The following is a 24,780-nucleotide window of genomic DNA, read 5'->3' as shown; positions in this document are numbered from 1 at the left end:
GCCTCCGTTAAGTTCAGTTATAGACAGCAGCAGTGGGTTATACGGGCCGATTTAAAATTCTACAGTGGCAGCTCCATTGTTATTGCAGCACATTCCTCCGATTGGTGTCCACATACACTTCGGCAGGCTGCAGTTGCAGCCACGGTGGTGGCGGCGACGGCAACGGTGGCAGCAGCGTCAAAGCTGCAAAGAGGTCTTCCTCCTTGGTATGCTTGTCCCCACGCTTTTTGCAAACAAGCTGCCTGTGTATTCTAGCTGGTTCTGCCTCGCGCGTACCAGTACCAGATCCCATCCCGACCCAACGAGTACAGCGACGAAACGGCGCACAATCGTTGCTAAAAGTTTCGCTGACGAGATGCTCTCATTGATTCGACCGTTTGGCTGTGGCGCTCATTCGTCATCTCGTTGCCATCCACATTCATTTCGTTCGTGGCCATATTGTGAGTTTCGGTTCGTTAGCTTTCGATGCTCAACTCCAGTTTGGCCAATTGGCGTGTTGGTAGTTAAGTTGCGGTGAGAAGCGAGTTAGCATGTTTCTTGTCGGTGTTGCGTGAACGCAAAGAAGATAATTGTGAGCAAAAATTTACTATTACAAAGCTCCATTTGCAAAAAGAATCACACATACGCATTCACATTCATAGTAGCGGTGTTGTAGTGCGAAAAATTTCACATTTGAAGTGCAATAATTGATAAAAGAAAGCAAACAAAGGAAAAGTCTGCCGCCAACGATCATAAGAAAAAAAAAAAAACGTAATATTAGTTAGAGAAGACGTGAAAACGTGTAAATTGTTGCAACGCGTCAGTAGTCGGCAAAGTCGGCAGCAGTGTCCAGCTAATTGTGCCGCAGAACCTTCTCTTTTATTGCGATTCGGTGTATACACATGTAGTTGCATACATTAACGTAATTGTGGATTTGTTGGACGTTGAATTTTTTATATTAGGAATACCTAAAGTATCGGAGAATAGTTGCGATTGCAACACCCGTAGCGAACTCAGTTTGTTAAGGTAAAAAAAAACGCATGCATGCATACATAAATATTACACTGGATCACAAATTTTAATTTGGTTTTTGTTCTCCAGACGCCACTATCGCAATTTCTATGTAGCATTGCTTGGTGATTCCGAAAATCGGGTTAATTTTTTTTTCTATGGATACGTTTTCGAGATATGTATTTGCAATTTACCATTATTCAGCTTAAAGCAAAAATTGGTTCCTTTTAATCCCGTATATCTTGCGAACCAATTTAAAAATCTTAATATAAATTAGGGCAAATGAAATTCTCCATACACCGTATATACATCATTTTCCGATAGGGCGTATAGTTTCTGAAAAATTTATTAATCATTCCAGCTTTTTTTATTTTTTATTGCATGAAAAAATGAAAAAAAAATCAAACTTTAACAGAAGAAAAATTAAAACAAAAAACCAGTTCTGTGCCAAATATTTGCATTTTTACTAAAGCCTGTTCTGTTACAAAAAAAAAAAAAAAAAATCAAGTTACTGATGAAGAAAATCGATGGATAAATGCGAAATAATGAGTGGTCAAATGAAAATGCGCAAGATGTTTTGTATGAAATATGGAGCAAAAAAGCGTGTTACTTAGGTGTCCGCGGCGTATGAGAGAAGAGTGTCCACATTTTACTTCAAATAAAAAACTTTATTTTACAGCTACATAAAAATTTAATTTTAATTGCTTCCATATACGAGATTTCGTAAAATATTTGAATGGGAAAGTTAATTAAATGAAAATAGTTACATATTTGTCTAGTTTATGTGCTCTCATAAAACTCGCCTGTTTTTCTATAACTCTCGAATTCTTTTTGTGTGTTTTGGTGTGTGGTTTCCCATTTGTTTACCCGCGTATGAATGCGACTAACCAATAAGTTAATCAGCCATCTATTCTAGCCACTCCTTAGCGGCTTGTAGACAGACATGACGACAATGTGTACATATTTCAATGTCATTGTATGGTAGGTACATAATATGTTTGTAGTTGTCAAGGGTGTGTTCAAGAAATGTGCCGTTAAATGCGACTTTAAAGAAATAAATGCAGAGAATCTTGCCAATTACATATCGATGGCTGAGTGGAAGATCGGCCAGTTCGAAAACGCCCTATCTCACAAAATTTTTCAACAACACCCAATTTCAGAATTTGTTTTAAGAACGCCTTATTTTAGAATTTAATTGAAAAACGCCCTAACTCAGAATTCGGTTCAAAAACGCCCTCTCTCAGTACATTTTCAATGTATTTTCGTTTGAGATAGGGCGTTTTTGAATCGTCAGCTGAGATGGGGCGTTCTTCAACCAAATTTTGAGGTATGGTGTTTTTGAAAAGTTTTCTGAGAGATTGCGATTTTTTTCTTTACTTGGCTTCAGTTGCTTTGGAAATACCTCGTCTGCTTTGGAATTGCAGGTCCAATAGAAAATCATCTAATACAACTTCCAAAGAGAAAGTCTTATTAAAAAAACATTCCAGAAAGAATTCTTAAGATTTTTGTAATTTCAAAGGTCGGTACAAACACTAAAAGCAAAGGCTGTTGGATGAGGAGATTCGGGTAAACCAAACAAAAAATGGTATTTTTTTTTAGACCACACTTTGCTAGTGTTTAATAAAAAAGTATAGGTAATACATTCTGAATATTAACTATATCGTTAAAATTATTATTTCTTACTTTAATTATTTGCATTTTATTGTTAAAAACTTTATTATACGAGTATGTAGCATACATATGTACAAACTTATTACCATTCAATAGTGTGCATGTTTTACATTAATATAGAAAGCGCAAAACTTTTAGCATTTTGACGTTTTCAAACACTATAATTTTAAAATTTTGAACTCAAACTCACATACTAATTCTTAGTCTCAATCTCAAACAACGCCAGTTTAGAGCAAATAATTTTTATTTAATTTTTAATTTTATATGATTTTGTTATGTTGGCAAACTTCTAACTCGATTCGGGAGAACGGTTGCACCTCACTATGTTTTTTTATCATGTTTATGTATTTCTTCAATAATTTCTAAAGCATTGCCGCTCTCTTTTATTCTGGTAGTACAAATTGTATGTATTAAAAAAAAGCTCTGTGCTCTGCGCATTCAGTTTTAAGTGTCGCATTTAGTTTTAAAATAATAAACTGCATGAGGAATGCGCTCCATTATGGATGATGCATCACCGCATAATGAATGTACAGATCATTCTCTCCTGGTAAAAGGTGACGGTAGTTGCGCAATGCAGTTGAGCAAATGAGATGACCGTTGCTGCATAACAGGCAAATGAAAGATTATTTTAGTAAGTTTAACGAAATGAAAATCGGAAAAAAGCAACGAGCTTCTTACTTAAAATTTACATGACAGTTGAAGCATCCGCTGACGAAAATTATCCCCTTTGAATGCATGTTTTCGTGTGGAGCTGTTAATAACATTCCAAATTATTTCACCAAGAATTTCTCGAATACAAATTATATTATATTTATTTTAGTTAATTGCTTCATATTTAGATGAAATATTCTCATCGTTTTAAAAACGGCTTCCCCACTTCGTCGTTTCATTCTCCGCTTATAATGATTTTTCTGGCAAAGTGCCTTTTGAACTTATAATGGGATTATTGGCGGCGCCAAATTTCCATGGAATTCGCAGTTAGACATTCAGAGAGACTCGAATCACGTTTGCGTGCGCCTCTAACACCCACAGCCTTTTCAATTTACTATATGCGTCTGTTGATTTGTAGTTGCAGAGTGGGGATGATGGGAGGGATTGGATGCTGGGTTGTAGCGGCGGTTTGTGTGCTTTACTTGTCTTCTGCTTTTCATGTGCTCGTTTTGCAAATATCGCGCTTTGTTTGTTCGTGCAACTTCTTAATTACCTGTACAGTTCCGTTCGCCTTCTTTCTCATAATTCGACCAATCTTGCTCCTACTGCTCCACAATCCTGCTTTGGGTGTGTTTTTACTTGTGCCAAAATAGGTTATTTAAGTTCGGCCCTGAGTGTGTTGATTGTGTGAGTGACAGTAACTATCTACATATTAATGTTTTAATGCTCAAATGGTCGCGGAACAAAGTCAAACAGCTTTCAGTCCTAATTGGATGGTTTATGCAGCTTTACAGTGCGTTATCAAATTGATCATTGTGTTGCACCAAATAGTTATTTTTCTGATATATGTTTGTATGTATATAATTTTACTTACTTATGTATGTATATGTGCTATGATTTAGCTTTCCTCTTTTTTCAGTGTTATATGCATAATTAAAATTAATGTTTAATTATGTAGATACTTTGTTTTGCTTTGTTTGTGATCTTGTCAAGTGGGTGTAGTTTGTTGTTATGCACTGTCACCCGCTAAATCTATTCACTCTTCCTCGTCGTCGTTTACGTCGTCCTTTAGACGCATTTAAACTTTTCACTTTTTATTTGTTTAATTTTTTTTGGCACTCATTCATCTTAGCATCTGCGTTTTTTTTCACCTCGTCTCTTTTTCATTTTGTTTTATGTCATACGGAGTAGCAGTGTTTGCGCCTTCGCCTTCACCTAATTTAAAAGAAAACGTTTCACTTAGCAACCAACGTCAAACTCATTTTCATCCTTTTCAAATTTTTTCTTATTTGCCATTTATTTTTGCCCATTCCATTATACCGAGTTTTCTTTGATGTTCTCATTTCGTTCGAAATGGAAAATTAGCTAAGCTTCTTCGTTGACGCTTTGTCTGTCGTGTCGCCACAGAAGATAAATTCTGTTCAGCATCTAAATATCGTTTTTTAACGATACCGATAAATTTTTATAACAGCAAAAAAGGCAATAACTGATTTCTTATAACAGCTGGTAGGCTTGGTTCTTTTAAATCAGGATCTAGCATAGAATTAATTTTGTAAGGAATTTATAAAGAAAATGGAAATGAACAATTTGTTTCTCAATATTACTGCACAATTAAGGCACCAGATTCAATTGATTTACATACTTATGTACTACATGCATACATATGTATTTCTTAGAATGAATTTCGACTTCTAGAATACATTTCCACTAATTTACATTATTTGCTTCTCCCTAATTTTATCATTTGAATTTGCTTGCTGTTAGTTAAGCGCTCATTCTCTTACCAAATGATTGCTTCTACTGTCACCACAGCACTTTCCGTAGTTTTTTGTTGTTCTTCTTCTTGTCATCTTGTCGGCAACTTTATGCCTCTCAAAAAGTTCTTAAAGCCAAGTGTAAGTAAGTGTGTTGGCGCGCGTGTGGGGGCGCGTGTTTTGTTGTTGAAAGACTTTCAATTTCATTTTCGTCACCAGTGCGACTATATTCCTCAGCAGAAAACGCGAAAACATTGAGGCATCGCATTGAGGTGTGTGCAGCAAAGGGCAAAGTGAGAAATGAGTGTATTCTTGGTCGCTCGATTTACCATTTTCCCTTCACACTTCTCTCCACCCTCTCCACCTTTAGCTTTCATGTTGAATTGTGTACCTTATGAAAAAAAAAATCGGCCAACTGTGCTCTGTTCCGCTGTCATTAGTGACGCAAACAGTCGGGCTTCGTCGGCCCACCTTCTCTGCGTTTGTGTGTGTGCGTGTAATTGCCATGCCCGTGAGGTGTTTACATGGATTTATTACTGCTGCGATTTTTTCCATTTTGCAACGCTTTTTTTCTTGATTATGATAAAGCTGATTGTCGTTTGTCATAGCTGATGCGCTGTGCACACTGTCTTATAAGAGACATATACTTTCGTAAGTTTTTTTATATTTTTTATGTATTCGTGAAACGCGATTATAAGAAGAGCTTCATGATGCCTTTATTTTTTTTTTTTTTTTTTTACAAGCCCGTACTTATTTATGTATGTATTTCATATGCCTATCGGATGGTTCTGCATTTTCTTCCTTTTTTCTTAAAGCTGTTATTAAATTATTCATTTCCTTTGTGCGCATTCGCGCTTGCATTTTTTTGAATGTCAAGTGCGCAATATTTCAAGTATTTATTTATACTTGCGTTGCATAATTGGACATATCAATTATTACCTTTTGCTTTACGTATGCTTTTTTAGTGCAGTGTTAGTGCTTATTTGTGTTGTTTTTTGTTTTGTTTTATTTTTAATTGTTTAAAAACGCTCATTTTCACTTGCCTTGCATTCAAAAGTGTTGTCAGAGGTGTGTTGTCTGTTGTATTACGTCAGTGTTTGCTAATAAATAAATTTCGCATTTGTTTGTCTTTATACAATATTTTTTCGGATATTTGTTTGTTTGTTTGTTGACGCATCGAATTTTTTCTGTTTGCCCATAAGTAAATCGATTTACAGCTGATGAAAGTAAGGTGCCCTTGGTCCTCGGTGTGCTGTGTTGAAAATTTTAAGTGCTATCGAAAGTTCATTAGACTTTCTTTTAATGATGATCATTTTCGGAACAAAGAACTTTGAACTTTAAAATAAGTTAAATAAGCGATTTTTCTAAATTTTTTAGTTTAAAATCCGAGCAGCATTTTTATTAGTGGGACTTAAACCAGCTTTCTTGGGTTTACATACATACATATACGCTTTTGAAAACATAGATATTTGGTTAAATTCTATTCCTGTTCACACGGCATCGGTAACTTAAGGTTTATTTGAGGCGAATTTCCAAATTTTTTATAGCAGTTACGGAATTACGTTCGCACTCAATAGACAGTAATCATTCTCGTCAGTATTTGTTTTTGTGCTTGGATTATATTCGGTGATACAAAAATGAATTATTACTTCTCTGCTGAGTTTGCCGCTACTCGTTCCTAGCTCTGAAACGTAAAAGAAAGGGGGGAAGATGGCTAACTTAACATAACATAGTTTTTCGTATAGCCAAATATCTAAAGCTTATTTATAAAGGGTGATTCATAAAACTAAGAATTCAAAAAATGACAAATCTCTATATCTATACTAAAATGATACGCCCCAGAAGTTGCCCTTTTTTTAATTTTCTCGAGCATTAGTATAATACGCAAAACAGTACATACTATGTATATAGAATCTAAGTAAGTTCTTACCACGCGGTTATGAATAAGCTCATCTTTATGGTTCAATGAATTTTAATTTTTCTTCTCTACTAAAACAGGAAGAAGAATCGCTCTATCAATGCTGTTTGAGACAGCGCATGGCACAAATATTTTATACGTACATTTATTTCACATACAACATACATATGTACATACAAAAGAAGCAGTAGACACAGAGAAATCGAGAACTTTACAATAAGTAGCCGGGGGCAGTGAGGTGGCGCGGAGCGAGCATGTTAATTCGAAACAAAATAACATCCACCCACGTGCAGTTATATTTATTAGATGACACGAAAATTTACTTATACATAAATTAGAATATATGTACATCCATACATACGTACATACGAATATGTTAACCCAGTAGCAGTTTTGGCAAGGCCTTCCCTTGATAAGGTATTACAGAACAGCCCCTCAGCAAGTGCAAAGCACATCTAAACATCACTACGAACACTACGATTGCTTCCAGAAGTGCATAGCTTTCGAGAAGTGCTTAGGCAACGTGTTAAGCAAATAATCTGGCATGAGCTATACAAGTTAGAAAATAATTTTGTTTGAAGGATTGTAACAAATTTGATTCAAATAAAAATTTGAAAACACATTTACATGTTGTGCGTGTAGTTGAGTGCGCAGAGATGTTTGCTATTATTTGTTAGCTTTCAGGGAGGCCCGGGTTTGAAACTCGTCTTCATTTTTGTTATTGGTTTTTCTTAATTACGATAAAGCATCTGTGAGTGAAGTGTTACACAAAAGTAAAAGCCTGATTATGGCAACTTAACTTAACTTAACGGAACTTAGAACTTAGAGAATCAAAATGGAACAGATTTCGACGTGCCGTTAAGTTACGTTAAGTTTCACTTAACAGAATTTTTAAGTGAGAGCCCTTGTAAGTTACGGTAAGTTGCCATAATCAGGCCATAACGCATAAAAAATAAGCACTTCTGTGAGCTTGTCTCCCGAAAGGGGAAATGCAATGCCTTCCAATTGGACTCATTTCATATAAAAACTAATTGTGATGGTAAGGCTCTGCACATTTCTTTTTCTACTGGGTACATGTTATATACATACATACATATGTTTCTACATACATACATACATACATTCATATGATGGTACTTGCATAGCATACGCACATACATACATGATTGGATATATGTACATTAGACTGTCCCAGAAAAAAAGGTGTTTGTCGTATCTTAGCTTTTAGAGCTGAATCTTAAAGTATGATATATCGATGTTTTCATCTCGAGGAGAAATATTTTTTTTTGTTCCAAAGTTCGTTGACCTCAAGTACCAGGGTTCTAGTACTTGCCCACCAGATTAAAGCTCTCAAAAATCATTAAACTTTTGCTAAGGAAGTATTTTGATTATAACAGTAGAACTATTTTTATTGCTGAAGAATGCGAAAAGGCGATTTTCGGGATTTTTTTTTTTTCGAAATTGCCTTGATAAAATACTACTCTGGGATGTTTTATTTGCCTGTAAGGTGGTACCGTCTAATGTCTGTAGTAAATATGTACAAATGTATTTACATACAGACATCCATATGTATCTATGTATGTACATACGAACATTGTATTTGGGAAGCGCGCGCGATCGCTCACCGTCCACAAGCGTTATTTGAAACATTGTTGAGCGAATACCTGTGTAGATGTGTTGAATGTCTGTATTGTATGACATCCGCACTTCTATTTTTGACATTTCTGACAGAAGCGGAATGCAGCATACAAATTAACGCATTTACAATTATTTTTTACATATATGTACCTAAACAATAAATAGTTGCGTTCTGCTATACAGATTTAATTTTTTTTTTTTTTTTTTGTACACACCTGACTTAACTTTTTGGCATTAAAAGGAACAATCAAATACATACTATTTATGTTTGTATGTATGTACCTACATTCAAATTCAAATGTTAATTTTATACTCACATCTGCCGCATGGAATGCCTGTTTAGTTTGCTGGTGGTCACTGGTTGCGATCAATTTGAGCTGAGGAGCGCCGCGAGCGTAGCGTTTTAATTATACATACATATGTATGTACGTAAAGCTTCAACAGCCAAATGTGTTGATGATTTGACTATTCGTCGACGCGCATGATTACCGGCCGGCCGGCCGGTCTAATGGCTCATTGTATCAATGAATGACCGCTCTGACTTTGGTAGGAATGCTGTTGCCCAAGAAGAATACCTCTTATTTGCGCCTTGGCTCTGTGAGACCATTGAACTTGTACATATTTGCGCGCCCAAAAATATTTCATGTCGTTATGAGCTTTTTCTTTTTGTTTTTTTTTCGGCACCAATTTTTTTTGTATGTAGTAGATACGTATTTTTGATTTGTATGTTTTGGGACACGCTTTTGTTAAACACTTTTGAAAAAATGTCTTTCTTATCAACTTGTAATCACACTCTTAGTTATAATTAATTACTCACACCATGGCTTTCCAAAACATACCTATCTAGTAATCGGCCTTATCATGAGTTCCATTTTCGCCCGAAATTGTTCACTTTTCACTCTTCGCTTTCGTGTATTCACTTCGCGCGGATGAAATAATGTCGGGTGAATTGGTTGCGAAACTCAGGATAAGGATTAATATGAATCGTGTGCCCAATATGACCTCAAACCCATACTAACATTCGAACATTTTACCGTTTTGCGGTTTCATTTTCCACTTTTCCCTCTTGGAGGAACAAAAAGTTTAGCAAATGACTGTTAATTACCTTAGATCGAATCGCGATCAAAGTAGAAGCAATAATGGCATGCACTAAATTTTTCTACGAAATTGCCCCAGAGTGGCTAATTAACCGCTTGTGAAATATTAATGTTTTTTTTTTTCTTTGTTTTTCTGCATAATTGTTGACTGGTGAACCAACGAAGTGGACTTGATGAAATTCACAAAAACCAAACAAAAAAATTGGAATTTTTTAGCATTTTTATGCTAAACACGTTGGTGACTAATTGAATGGCCGCCTAACTAAATAGTAAACTAGTCAACTGACCGTTACGATGTATTGCGAATGTCATTCAAAATTAGTCAGCTGAATTGTTGGCAGCCTATATATGTGCATATGTACATATGTACATAAAGTGAATATACTTCGATTTTATCGAAAACTTTGAATTTAGTATGTGCAAATGTGTACATACATATATATAAGCTTAGTTCATTTAGAAACGAGCGGCAAAAGAACACTCAACTCGGGTAAAGTTTCCTTTTAGCTACTTAAGCAACCCTGTGATTAGGTTAATGGGATTTATATACAAAAAACAGGAAAAAGGAAACAAAACATTTCCCTAAGCACTTTCTCATTAACAACACACAATAGCTCAGTTTATTCATCGGGTCGCCAATTGTTTAACAAACCTGGCTGAACTAGGATAAATAGGCGCATTTGTGTTCCTTCTTTCAGGGACGGAAAATTCTAATTTTTTTTTTTTAATATTAACCAAAGAAAAAAAAAATGAACCAGTAAAAATTTCAGATGCTTACGTACGTATGGCCTTTTAAATTTTATAGATAATCATTTTTTTTTTGAAGTGGAAAAATAAAATTCGATAAAAATTGTTATCCTGAGCGAAAAAATAAAAATCATTATTTGTGATCGAAAAAATAAAATCATAAAAGCGTGTTTAAATTTTTTTACTCATAACCAGGGAACGGATTTTTTGGAAATCGCCTTTTTTCTGCTAGAGATAGAGTATATTGAATTGAGGATGTCCACGATTTAGTTTTCCCTGATTCCATATTGATGTTGCTTTTTTTCAGATATTTCCCCTTTTTTTTTGCCAGTATGCAGCTCTCAAGAAAAGCCAAAAACTCCATATAAAATTACGTAAAAAAAATGGCAAAGAAATTTTCTTAAGGCAGTACGCAGTTCTTCAGAAATTTGCTATGAGTTTTTTTTTTGTGAAAAAAGAGCACAAGGCAACCCATGTTTGCAACAGAAATATATGCACGTTCCATTATTTTCTGAGGAAAGAGTGTGGCCTTGGATACACACATGAAATAATGGCAATTTTTTTCTTGCCCGTTCACTTGAGAGCTGCATACTGGCCTTTAGTTTCAAACGTTCCATATTTAAATTGGGCGCCACTTGTATGAACTCACGTCGAGCGCACGTTTAGTACATTCAAGGCGAAAATCGAATGAAAATGCTGTCGGAAAACTTCAAAATGCATTTTGTGGTTCAATGTTACTACAATTACAGATAATCAACTTTTGTAAATTAAAAAATCTAAAGGAAAAAATACAAAAATTCAAAGTAGAAATTTTTCTCTTTTTACTTGTAAAATAAACATTTCTAAAATAAATGCATTTTTTTTATTACTTTTCGGTTTTTGTCTTTTTTTAATGCCTTCTTTTGCCTTTTTTTTAGTGCCTTCTTTTGCCTTTTTTTTTGCGATTTCTAGGGCCGCCTTTTCCTGCCTATTTCGCTATTTTATTTTGCCTTTTTATAGGTTTTTAGGTCCTCAAAATGCGTTCCCTGCTCATAACACTGCCCAAAAAAAAAAATTCTGTTGAGTAAAATATTATAGCCGATTCTTATAGGATTTAACCTTTAACGTAAGTTGCTCGAAAACTAGAGCCAATCTAATATCTTTAGGGTCAGCTATAATATTTTAGTCAACATAACATTTTTTAAATTTTGTTGGCCTGTGTAATGATTACCGTCCCTGGTTTCTTTGCGTGTATTTTGTGACTTTACCGAGTCTTCTTTTGTAGCTCGGTTGCAAAAGCATGCATCTATAGATGTCCGCCGAAAGTACTACGCATTCATACTTCCTGCTTCTAATATGACTTACGTTCTCGTATATAGTATGTATGTAGTCTGTATGATTTGGCTATTGCGCGCTGGTATTTTTTTTTTGCTCGCCCACTGGATTTGATCATGCAGGCAAATGCTGTTTTGCTTCTCATTGCTCGCTTTAATTTAAAATGAATTTATCCATATCAATGCGTGTTTGTGTGTATGTATGTACCAGGGATGTTGCGAATGATTTGCATCACTTTACACATTCGCATTCGACATTCGCATTTGCATTAAATGATACGAATGTTTTGCGAATGCGAATGTATACATGAGCAGAGAGTCCACTGTAATATTGTCTAACCAGGGTGCGGACAATAACCGGCTTTTAGCTTCAGGAGCTAAACGGTTAAGTAGTGTATCAAGCAACATTGATGGGTAATCCTCAATTGAAGACCTATCTTAAAGAAAAACAAGCTTATCTCGGCGAAAATCCTTTCGATTGGTGGAAAACTAAACTAAAATACAACGAATTGACAGATCTGACCCGCAAATGTTTGAGCGCTCCACCCGTCAGCGTTCCTAGTGGGGGAAAAGGCAGAAAAATTACCTTTTTGAAATATAATATGCCCTTTTGAACTTTGACTACTAGATTAAAACACTGTGTAGGATAAGCACTCGTTCAATGTTCTAATAATTTGCAAAATTTTTAAGCAATAAAAACAGTAAATTAAGTTGACTATAGCTTAAGTTGTTATTCCTAACATTCGCATTCGCATTCCGAAAATTCGCATTCGCGAATGTGAAAAATATGACATTCGAAACATCCCTAGTATGTACATACATATTTTTGATGTGTGCAAATTTATATTAAGCAGAGCAATAACCGACAGCTGACGTACTGACTGCCGATGGATGACTCAACTCTTCTATGTAGATACTGTATTCAGTGATTGTTGAAATAAAATGCTGTTTGCGGAAATTACGTTGCCCCAATGGCACTCAAATAAAACGCTGCTGCTGCCGTCGTGGTTGCTCTATGTCTCATTGCTCTGCTGCTTCAATGAGTTAATGCCATTTCCGATCTCCTTTTCTGATAGCAACAACCCAGGAAACATTTTCAATCATACGCAACTCGAAATCTCGAAATCGATGATCTCGCCTGTCAGTTGTACGCAGTGCATCAGGGAAAGAAACAAGTATTCTTCTCGCCAGCTTGCGACCTCACCCTTTGTATAATGCATAATGTTTGCTGGCTTACTAAGTCTTTTTAATTGCTTCAAGTATCAGAAAAGGTTCACTTTTTCATCGCGGAATTATCCTCAAACACTCAACTATGCGACTTTAAAATGGCTCGAAAATTTTTTAAATCGCCGAAAAATCTACCAAATGCATACTGGGAATGTATATATGTACTAAGGCTGCGACTATCCGTATATTCGGATATTCATTAGGATATTTGTGCCTACAGATGAAATCCGGATGTCCGATTAATATCCCCTGATCTTGTTATCCGAATATCCAATTTTTTTAATCACATATCCGGATATACGAATAATAAGGGTTGTCCGGATATGTATACAAAAGATTCGGATAGAACTCCCAGCCCTAGTACATACATATGTACATAGTATGTAGATACTAAAAGCTCTCTGCATACTTTTTACGCGGCTAGCGCAAAATAAAAGCTCTCTCTGTCCAACGCTGTTTAAATGGAAACAAGGGTTTAAAAGTTGTAAGCTAACAGGTTTATTCGAAATAAAAAAGTATTGATAACGATAATGTCTATAAATAAAAATACCGATAACGATATCTATTTATTTGTGTAATAAATCGGGGCTAACATGATATTTGTAAAAACGATAACGATACAAATGTTATCGATAATATTAAAAAGTATCTCTGATCATCGGGAAGGAACCTACTATCGGCTCTAGTGATGGAAAGGCAGACAACTCCATCAGCTGTTATGATGCTGCTACATAGCCGTACAATTGGAATTTCGTAGGTTAATGCCATCTTAAAAATGCCAGTTGATTGATAGCATGGGGAAAGGATAGAAGACGAACAAGTTGAAGTTCAGCTTCAATCAAATCTAGTTGCCAGCAAGTAGCTTATCCTGTAGCGTACTTGAAATAGATTCGGCAAATTATGCTTTCCAGCGCATAACGTTCAGCATAATTGCACGGAAATTTAAATTTTTCTTAAATGTGTGTAAATTTAAAATTTCTAATTATGGCTATAGCTTTCGTGGAAAGATTTAACTCCTTTTCTGGCGTGTTTGACCTATTAGCGTTTAGCTCCATGCTTCGATTTCTCTCTGCTGTCCATACAACTTTTAGCCATTCTCTCGATTGATTCGTCTGGACTTTTCTGCATACACACTGCATTGCTTCGTTTCTCATTTGCCAACTCAAATTTTCTCAATTACATACCTAGTATATATATACATACATACCTATGTAAAATCTAAATATGTGTAGGGCTTTGTTCAGCGCTGTTTGGCTGGCTGCATCATTCGTTCGCTCATTCGGCGGCAGCCGGTTAAAATTTGTTGGCCGTTTCGCCGGCTGGCTCAAGTTGTAATGTGGTGGTGTTGTCTGTGCCGAGCGAAGTTGGCTTGGGTGGTTCCTCTTAAAAAGATGAGGAAAAAAAAGACAAATAAAAAAAGCTGCTAACAACGCTTTTAACTAGCAAAGTTGCATTCATTAGTATACATACATATTTCTTCAGTCTGCTTCATTTTTCATTCGTTTTTGCATTTGCGCGAATATTTTTTTTCAGGCTGCGGAATTTTTTCAATTTTAGTTTCACATCGTTGCTTGTTGCAGTTGCTTTTCAGTTGTTTTTCGTGCCACTGCATTATTTTGCTTTTCGTTTGCGGTTTGTTGGAAGTGGTCGGCACCGCACCACCAGCAAAGTGAGTCATTCACTGCTGCCATCGCGTTTGCCGCTGCTGCCGCCGCCATCGCCATTGCCATCTGAGGCTATGTGTGCCACCAGTGTGGCGTCATGTCATGTCGCCATCGCGCTCTGCAGTGTTGGCTGTGGCTGTGTGGTGCCACAATTTTTCTTGTAGCAGGCACAATTTTCGTACATAGCCTTGCTGCACGTCCGTTGCTCCTCCAGCCAAAAACACCGCTGGTTCACCCCAATCAACCATCGGCCAGTCAGTTGCTAAGCAAGCGTTCCCGCAAATCGTCTCCGTCTGCCGGCGTTGCTGTTGCTACTGGTGGTACTCCTTTGTTGCAACTTAAGTTCTAGTTTGCTAGTTATGCCATGCTTCTCGGTGTACATATATGTATACTTATTTGTAAGTCTATTTTGGTTTTTCTATTTCTATTTGTATCACTGCATGCAGCTGCAAATAATAAATCAACGCAAACATTACTGAATAGAATAACGTCATGGCTGTAATGACCCTAATAGGTGCCACCACGTCCAAATTGTTGTTTGTGTGTTGCGGGCTGGGCTGCTTGGGCCGAGTGAGTGAGAATTCAGTATGCAGAAATTTCCCCAGTTCTTCTCCCTTTTGACTTTGTTAGTAACTGCAGAGTCTTCGTTTTTTTTTATTTCGGTGAGTTATTTAATATGTTTTCGATTTCTGAAGGTTTGACGAATGATACCTAATAAATTAATAATCAATTCCATTAGTATGTTTGGTTATGAAAGTTCTTTTTGGTTTGCACACGACAGAACTTCTTGGACTTGAGGAAAACTGAAGAGAGCAAATACCTAAGAGAACTCAATTCATTTGGGTACTCTTCAGTAGGCCACACTATACGTTGGCACGTTTCGTTGCTTTATACTTAGTATCGCATTCATAACACATTCTATGGCCTAGTAACCAAGCTGATAGATTTGTTAGTTCGTATGCGCAGTAATCACAAGCCTGTGATTTTCCAATAGAAAAAAAAAAATACTTTTCAATTTTCAAAATATGGCAAATTGGTACAAATGTTGGCGAAAAGTAAATGAGAAAATGTTTCTATTGATTTGCCTAAAAGCTTTGCATTAACATCTTTTTAGCTACGCAAGTAGATATTTCTTCCTTCCTTTTTCGTTTACTTTTAGTAAGAGCTACATATATGGGCAAATCTAAAAAAAAAAACTGGTACTTTCTTGCTATTTCTAGTGCCTTTTCCAGCCTATTTTGTTATTTTATTTTGCCTTTTTTATAGGTTTTTAGGTCCTAAAAATCCGTTCCCTGGTTATGACATAATTAATTTTTCACCTCTTAAAAATTACATAAAAAATTCACTTGTTTTTAATATTTTTTGAATAAAAACATCTATAATTCAAAAGTTATGCAACAAATTGATTAAAATTTTTTTTTTTGAGGCTTCAAGTATACGTCTATGAATTATATCCAAAAGTAACCAGCTTGATATAGTTTGCAACAATGAAAATAAAGCTTATACAAAGGTTACCTGTTTTTTTTTTTAGAGTTGCCCAGCATACATAGTACATACATACATACCTTATTCTGCCATTATCATTTTCTATCTAGTTTGCGCCAAAAAGGTAAATTTTGCGTGGCGGCTGTGTCAACACAAATAAATTAACGCTTGAACGACTTGGTAAATAATTTCGTGTTTATTTTGCTGGCCTTGCTGCGGACCATTCAAAGTGAATGCCTGGCCAAATATTGTCTGGTAGAGCACGTGGCTATGCATCAATAATCAAATCCATTCGGTGCGGCATATTTTCCTAAGGGTGAAGCCAAGTACCCGAACAGTTTACATATCAATATAAATGCATAAGTTATTAGTAAAAACAGATATTTTTAAAGCAAACTTTCTAAATATGTACCAAATTGGACCATAAATACTGCTTTACCAAATATATCGACTCGTGCGCCACCTATCGGCAAAACTTTTAGTGGATCCTAAATATGAACCAAATCGGACTAACGGGTTTTTCAAATATCTCGACTCCTGCGCCACCTATGGGATTAACTCATCTTTCGTATTGCATTGTCGTCGGCTTCTGATGCATCAGTGAAGTTTCAAGTCTTTAGGTCATCGGGAAGTTGGTCAAAAATTGACTGCAAGATTTGCTCATCGAATTACAACTCCCCACATCGTTTTATGCAAAAAAATTTATACTTACATTTGGCATTTCAATGACGATTTTAGTTAAGGCCTTTTGCCTTTCAGGTGACAATATATTTCGTGATCTTGGGATCGTGTACGTTTTTTGAGCTAATTTTTCTTTGTTTTCAAATAAACAAATCCAACATAATGCCAATTTTAGTTCTGAAAACGGTAAAATACATCGTCTGCTCGAACATTATACAAATGTACATAATATTAGCATTTATGATCAAAAAGTCGTTCATAACCAGAGCTACCAGGCCACTCCATAAGGCGGTGTGGTTCGGTTCGACGGTCCGAACTATTTAGGAAAAACACCTGCCGGTGCATCAACCGTTTTGAGAAGACCTATAAACCGTGATTCCCTTCTACTCGATTTTGGTTCAAGAAGTTCAATTGTCACCTTATAATCAATTGAGTGCTTGGACAAGCTTCTTTTCGATACCTTTTTTCGATATCGAGAACTAAGTACCCTTTCGGTAGAGAATGCTAAAATTCTCGGCGGTTTCTCTAATCGTCGTCTAACCTGCTGCCTTAGACAAACACATTAGAATTTGAATCGTTCTCTAACCTAAATATTTGTTGCTGTCGCAATTGGCATTTCTATTGCCACTTTGTTTGTGTTTTTTGAGTGCCGTCAATTCGTTATTCGTTTTTATTTGAAAGGTTTTATTGTTACCAACTTGATTGGTTGGTCGATGGCGGCTCCTCCGTGCTCTATTTGTTTCACAAATAATTAATGTATTAGCTATTGTTGTCCCTCTTTCCATATCTTTAACTAGATTTTATGATTTCCTCAAACCGACTTGGTTACAGTCCAAATATTTTAACTACGCAGTTAAATATTTAAAATATTTGTTTGTATATTTGTTTAGTTGTACAAATACTTTCCATCTACGTCAGACCCACTACTTAGATTATACGCTGCTGATTACACCTCGATGGCGCTCTACAATAACGGTACAACTCAAACTATAACAATTTTTAGTGAAGCCATTTAAAGTTGTCGCGTTTCATAATTTGCAGTAATTCTGTTGGTAGCTTTCAAATTATGAGTTATCCTTGGAACTGGATCAGTCAAGGATAAGTGACATGACCTGAATTCGAGAAAAAATGTTTTAAACATTTGGACTGACTTTAATGTTAACCTTATAGGGAAACCAAAATATGTTCGTCTATAACTTTTTAAATAGCCTAGCTGGCGAGATGGGGATTTCACGTACTACAGCAAGTGGTGAATATTAGGCACGGATGAGACAAGGATTGCAGACATGAGCCACTTAACAGTAGTAAGAGTTTTTATTTTTTTGAATTTTGAATTGTGTGTGTTATTGCAGAGGACCAACGATATGTACATAAGTATGTATGTAAAATTTAAAGTTACTTTAATTGGTATTAACTTTATCGCTTAACTTTGCCTCACTTTCAATTGTGAAACTTTTTTGCAATTGCGAAAATGGCAATTAGCGGCCGGCCGGCCACCACGCTTTCGCCAGTCTCTGCTTGTTGCGTTGTTGGCTGTCAATCCATTTCAAGTTGAGCTGAGCTGATTTTGAGTTGAGTTGAGTTCTGTTGAATTGTTTTTTTAATTGTGACAACTTTTTGCAAGCGTTCAAAAAACTTTTAATTATGTTCAAATGTTTGTGTGTCAGCACGTTGCTGCGTTGCCGCCTACGGGCAAGGTGGGTAAAAATAATTTCCGCCGCATTACTGAAGTTTCCATTCGCAGCGAAGCGTACTATCCCTCAGCATTTTTGAAGGTCAACTGGGCGGTTTCATTGCACCGCTTCACTTTTCATTTGGACAGATTCAACCTTTTTTTGATGCAAATTATCAATTTAAGAGGCGATGACAAAAAGGATATGTGAAAATAAAAGCAACATTGATGCTGTTATGTTAATTAAGGTCATTATATGTATGTAGGTAGTCTTGCAATTTGTGTGTTTTGTTTTATTATAATGCCACAGTAGCACCGCCTTTTTCTGATCTACGCGCTATTCAAATATTTACATAAGTACATATGTATGTAGTACATGTCTATACGTATGCAGGTACATACATACATATGTCCATACGTACATGAAATGTGTGCGCTAGCATGCGCTCCCAAAAAAATGGCCGCGCCCAAGCAAGTTCATACTTCAGCTGCGCCTCCAGCATTTATCACACCACAAAGCTTTTGTCATAAACTATCAGCTTTTATATGTACATAAAATAAGATATCAAACCTGCGCGCAGCAACAACCATAACAAAAAAAACCAAAAAAAAAAACTACATAACCTTTTCTCTGTAATCTCGCTTTTGACGTCCCGTGATTATGTAATCGCTTTCGCATGCCCTGCCTAACAGCGGGCGGGTGTGTGTGTGTGCATGTGTGAATATTAAGAATTTTGCTGATAAGCTTCTTGTACTTGCCAGCTGGTTAGCGAATAGTCACCGTGTAGCTCGCTCCATATTCGTTCCTTGTAAGCCGCGGCCTTCCAACGGTGGTGGTGAGTGTTGTCGTCGAGTTTCTCTCAATCGTTTGAAGAAGTGTCTTTGAAGAGTTGAAGAAAACTGAAATTCGATTTGGTCAATGCATATGCATGTAGATACATATGCACATACATACATACATACCTATGTACATATGTACATTGTATATACTTAACAAATTTGTGACATCAAAAGTGAACTATAACAGGGGAAGGGGCGGACGGCGTTGCTGTTAATTTTGAAACGCTTTTTGCATTTAATATTTTTAGCCACCGTGTGGATCGATGAAAATAAAATGCAAGAAATTACATACTAAAAATGACAATCGATTTCTTTGACATTTTTAATTACATACATGATACTTTCACAAATACTTAGTTCGAAATGTACAGTAAAAAGCTTCTTTCTCAGCTGACGTGCCTTTTCTAATTATATGCGGCTATAAGTTGTTCACAAGTTTTTTTTAGAATAAAAATGAATGCGGCCTAATAATTTCAGTTGTACGCCATATTTCATTTGCACAGTTATTTTTCCTTGTGTACACATTCTTTGAAGTTCCAAAATACCGAGAAATACTGCGCCTCATTGGCCTTCAAATAATTGTGATGGCGATGTGATAATGATCCTTTTGCACTTCAAGGCTAAGTCAGTTGCTACTGCTGTCTGTCGAAAGTAAATAAGTATGACTGGCGGTGGCTTATTTGTGTTTTTAGTCTTACAAATTCTCCGGCTACCTACCGGCTATGCTGTGTCACCCACCGCCCGCAACGCGTACTAAGCGCAAACTTGGCAAATTCTCTGCGGCGTAATTTATTCCGCTGCGCTCGGGATTTCTGCGCTTTCAATTATGAATTTCCAATTAGTTTTGTTTAAATTAATGTGGTTTGTTGGTGCACAATACTTGTTTAACGTAAACTCAGTTGTTGTTCTTGAGGCTCATGTTGAAAGACGTTTTTGGTTATACATACAGACATAATATGTATTACATATGTACATATGTATGTATGTATGTAAAGTGTGTAAGCTTTGTAGGAGGATAAGCGAACTGGTCTTAAAGAGTTAACGAGTCTCATTTTCGAAACAAAATATTCTCATCCCGAATGCTCTTCATATACATACATACATAATTTGCCATCTTCCAAATTCTAATCTACTACATATTTTCATTTATCATTGCAGATAGTCACACTGTGAGCGGCGCATTCAGTTTTAGAAACCCTGCGTTGTAATCTCTCTTGGCGGTTTGATAGGAAAACCCAGCTTCAGTTTTTTTCTTTAAGCTCAGCGTAAGCAGCAAGCAAAACAAAACACATCAAAATGTCTACAGTCGACAAAGAGGAATTGGTCCAAAAGGCAAAGTTGGCCGAACAATCTGAAAGGTGAATTATTCTAGCCATAACATAAATAAGTAAATGGTGTATTTTATTAACAATGATTTTTTTTATATATTTTCAGATACGATGATATGGCTCAGGCTATGAAATCAGTCACAGAAACCGGTGTTGAACTGTCAAATGAGGAAAGAAATTTACTCTCCGTTGCATACAAAAATGTTGTTGGTGCCCGCCGGTACGTCTCTTTCTTATTTACTTAGCTTTTATGATTTGATAACTGAAAGATATGTACATATAAGTATGGGAACAGAATTGTGAGTGCGCGCGGTCTGCTTCATAGATTGCGTGTGAATTTTAGCGAATAGAATTAATTAATTAAATAGATATAACGGCTGTAACATGAATTCGTATTTTTAAAAGTCCGAGCAATATTTTAGAAGTCTAAGTTTTTAAGTGTAAAGCAGTTTCGCAAACATGTTTTACGAATGTCATACTCCTAGTTTTGTAGAATAGCTAAAATGTGGCTTATAATATAGTTAAGAATTTAGTAATAAGATAGTAAGATACTATATATGTATAAAAGTTGGCTAGTTTTTACGGTATCAAACACTTTTTTATATTAATGTACGAATCTCTCAATTTCTTCTCAGATCATCGTGGAGAGTAATTTCATCAATCGAGCAAAAAACTGAATCCTCCGCCAGAAAACAACAGCTCGCCCGCGAGTACAGAGAACGCGTGGAGAAGGAACTTAGGGAAATTTGTTACGAAGTTTTGGTAAGTTTTTTTTCCGTGTGCAGTTTTTAGATACTGTTTTCATGTTTCAGTCATAAAAAATTAGTAGTACTGATTAAAGCACAACGAAAATATATTTCCACACTAATCCATTCGCCCGGTGCTGGAGTACATACTTTATTTTTGTAGAGTTTCAGAATAATTTAAATGTGATATTATACATATATGCACATATATGCATATTTTTCGTTTTTTTCCGGCTGATGAAGGGTGCAGATAGCGATTTTGTCACATAAAATTTGCTCATCGATACGTGTCAGTGAAAATTATGTTTTTTTTTTTGCATTTTTTGTGCTCAGGAGTTTTTAATACATGAAATTTTCTTATACAACTTTACCAAACGCCATACAAGCGTTTGATCGAGCTTCAACCAGAAAATAAAAATTGCGATTTTTGTTAAAATTTCCCTCAAGTGGTCTGTCAAATACGGTCGCTGTTATGCAGAAATTGTGTTTGGCAACACCAAATTAACGGCAGCTTGGTCCAACAAACTCTCGCTCTCTCCTCGAGTTTGTTGCAACAACAATTGCACGCAGTTTGCCAGTGTTATATCTCATTTTGCGGTTTCTCTCCTTACAAATTGCTTATAAGATTTTGATTTATCACTTTTACTTATCAAAACTTTTTCACTTCAGCTTTCTTTTTATAAAATTGCAGTCTTTGATTTTAATCTCTAGATTAAAAGTTTTTGTTCAGCAATTTTTTCTCCAACAACTAGGTTTAAAATACACGATGAGTCGCGAAATATATCTAACAACTGATATCGAAAGTTGCCAAAAATCTCCCTAACATGAAGAATTTGGCACTAAACCTAATTTGGTCGAGGATTGAGTTTTACTTTTGTCACATTCTTTAAAAAAAAAAAAAAAAACGTGAAAAGAAAATACCAAATAGTAGCGCCAATGGGTCGTTTTAGGTGTTTGTTAGAGAATTGAATGAGCTTTAAAACAGTATCTACGAAGACAACTTGTTGAGAATCTAGTAAATGCACCAAACAGGTAAAATTAAAAATATGTTGAGCTTATTCTGCTGATTGGCAGTGTTTATATTTAATTAACTTAAAATTTAGTATTTCAAACAATCCTTAAAGAACCCGCAGGCCTTCGTTAATATCGTAAGCGCCATTTTACTTTTAGAATATAAGGTATGCAAAAAAATAAATAGTCCTATTAGAAAGCAGCATTCAATAATGTTGTTGTCCATTTAAATCCAAATAAATTTTCACACTATTTAAGGGAGAATAAAAAAATCTGTACTGTGAAATTTACCCTTTGTCGCTTACGATAAAATCGAAAATAGGGGTCGATATATACATATGATCCTGGAATTTTGCATTCAATATTCCACCAACTTCCCGATGAGCTAGAGACTTAGGAACTGCAAAATTACCTCATAACACGATAACAATGCAATATGAAAGATGAAATAATCCGTAAGGTGGTGCAGGAATCGAGACACTGGGAAATCCCGTATTTATGGTCCGATTTGGTTCATACTTCGAATGCTTGTTTTAACAAGTAATTTTTAAGCAAAAAAACAAAACCGTCTTCAATTCTCATATACAAATTTAAGACTACCGTTAATTTCTTCACGATCCAATGATCGGATCTGAACTAAAATAGTATGGGTCCACCTTTCCGTTAAAAAAGGAATTATAGAAGTCGGTTAACGTGGTCCAAAGTTATTGTTTTTCAACTAAAATATCAGATTGGAGTGTACTTTCTTGGCATATGTAAATTAAAGCTTTTTGAGCTGTGAATGCAAGTAAAACTTCACACCAAGCTGATATGTAAACATTTAATATAAATTAATAGTCATCCTTATCATGAATATTTTGGTGAAAAATTTCACAGGCAAAAATTTCGTTCACCGAAACGTTCACTTTATCATGAAGGTGGAACAATTTCGGGTGAACGAAGTAGGTAACAGGTGAATACGGTATACGATAGCGTGGAAATGATTCGAAGTGAACTACTCGCTTGCTGAATATTCAACATACAATAGGAAAGCTACATGGGCGAAATGTAAACGAGTTCACACGAAATGAAAAATAAAACTTTCTGAATATGAACCAAATCGGACCATAAATACGTGTTTTCCAGATACCTCAACTCTTGCGCCATCTATCGGCAAAATTTTTGTGGTGTTATTCCTTTTAATGTAGGTAATACATATATATTACAAACATCAACTAAATCAGACCATAGGTCCAGTGTTTCGAAATAATTCGACCGCAGCATCACCTACTGGCTAAATTTTTTGTGGAATTATTTCCTCGCATGTAGGTGATTATGTGTGTATGTGCATATCGTATCTACCAAATTCAATACCACGATTGAGGTGGCACAGAAAAAAATTTATTTTGGTTGCCGTCTCAATGCTTGTCTACTTCACAAATTTATTGTTGAATAACTATAGTAGAAATTCATATTTAGTATCTAGATTCGTTTAGAAAACCATTCAAAAGTTTTGAAGAAAATCTGTTTTTTTTTGCTCTTTTGAAACATTTTCGAATTATCTTATACGTGGTATTGCAAGCGACTATGTATTATCAAAGAATAAATTAAGTTAAAATAAATACATATACCAAATTATTTACGTTTTTTTTTTTATAAGCAAGCAACATTCTTGCAACGGTATTGACATTAACATTAACTCGATAAAATAGAAGGCGAATGGGAATGTCAAGCGATAATTAAACAATAGCAAAAACAACATATTACTTGTGTATGTATGTATATTCACTCGTCAATTTAAACTAGGCTATAAAAAAGTGGCATAAGTTGAAATAATGAATGGCGCAGTTGGCTAGCGCCTAACAGCTGGTTTTTCATGTATATATGTATGTATGTATGTACATTCATATGTAGATGCAATTGTAAATGTCACACCGTTCTGTGCATCTTCCGGTTTCTTACCTTAAATCCATAGCCCACAAATTGCTGCACCAGCCATTACCTTTTGAAGGCTCCACACCCTGCTGTGTGCGGCTGGTAAGCACTTAGCAAATATTAAAAAAAAAACCATCATTAAAAGCCTCGGCAATGAAATTCATTGAAGTATTTACATATTTACATATATATGCCTATACTTATCCTTATACCGTTTCTGAGCGTTGGAGCAATTGTCTCGTTTGTCATTGCCCCATCGACCTCAAACGTCCTACCTAATATAACTACTTTTCATTAAATTTTACTTTCGATTCCGATAATTTACTATGATTATGATGCCTTTTTGCTTGCTCTGCAAGTCTTCTGTGTTAGAATGGTTTAGTGATTAGAATAGAAGTGTTCGTTCGCGGCATATTTTCCAACAGTCTGCTTG

The 24,780-nt window shown here is 35.7% G+C and overlaps 1 protein-coding gene and 1 long non-coding RNA gene across 3 annotated transcripts; one reads left to right on the top strand and one right to left on the bottom strand.

Moving 5' to 3' along the window:
• Positions 1–484: 484 nt before the first annotated feature.
• On the top strand, positions 485–21,483 carry LOC118753896 (14-3-3 protein zeta-like). Of its 2 annotated transcripts, none has more exons than XM_036488773.1 (4): positions 485–571; positions 20,507–20,706; positions 20,783–20,896; positions 21,312–21,483. In XM_036488773.1, the coding sequence occupies exons 2-4, from the start codon at positions 20,645–20,647 to the stop codon at positions 21,466–21,468; spliced, it is 333 nt and encodes a 110-aa protein (XP_036344666.1). In that variant the 5' UTR covers positions 485–571; positions 20,507–20,644; the 3' UTR covers positions 21,469–21,483. The 2 variants fall into 2 exon arrangements, with proteins under 2 accessions (XP_036344666.1, XP_036344667.1); XM_036488774.1 differs by lacking the exon at positions 485–571 and adding an exon at positions 912–1,005.
• LOC118753897 lies at positions 13,542–15,127 on the bottom strand. The gene is made up of 2 exons (XR_004994847.1): positions 14,477–15,127; positions 13,542–14,388 (listed from the first exon to the last, which is right to left on the bottom strand). It is a non-coding gene; the product is annotated as an uncharacterized LOC118753897 (long non-coding RNA).
• Positions 21,484–24,780: the final 3,297 nt, after the last annotated feature.

The sequence above is a fragment of the Rhagoletis pomonella genome, unplaced genomic scaffold (genome assembly GCF_013731165.1).
Source record: "Rhagoletis pomonella isolate Grant_MI unplaced genomic scaffold, Rhpom_1.0 Rhpom_scaffold_03026, whole genome shotgun sequence".
Taxonomy (NCBI): Eukaryota; Metazoa; Arthropoda; class Insecta; order Diptera; family Tephritidae; genus Rhagoletis; species Rhagoletis pomonella.
Note: the sequence above shows the minus strand (reverse complement) of the source record. Positions and strands in the feature narration are given on the sequence as shown.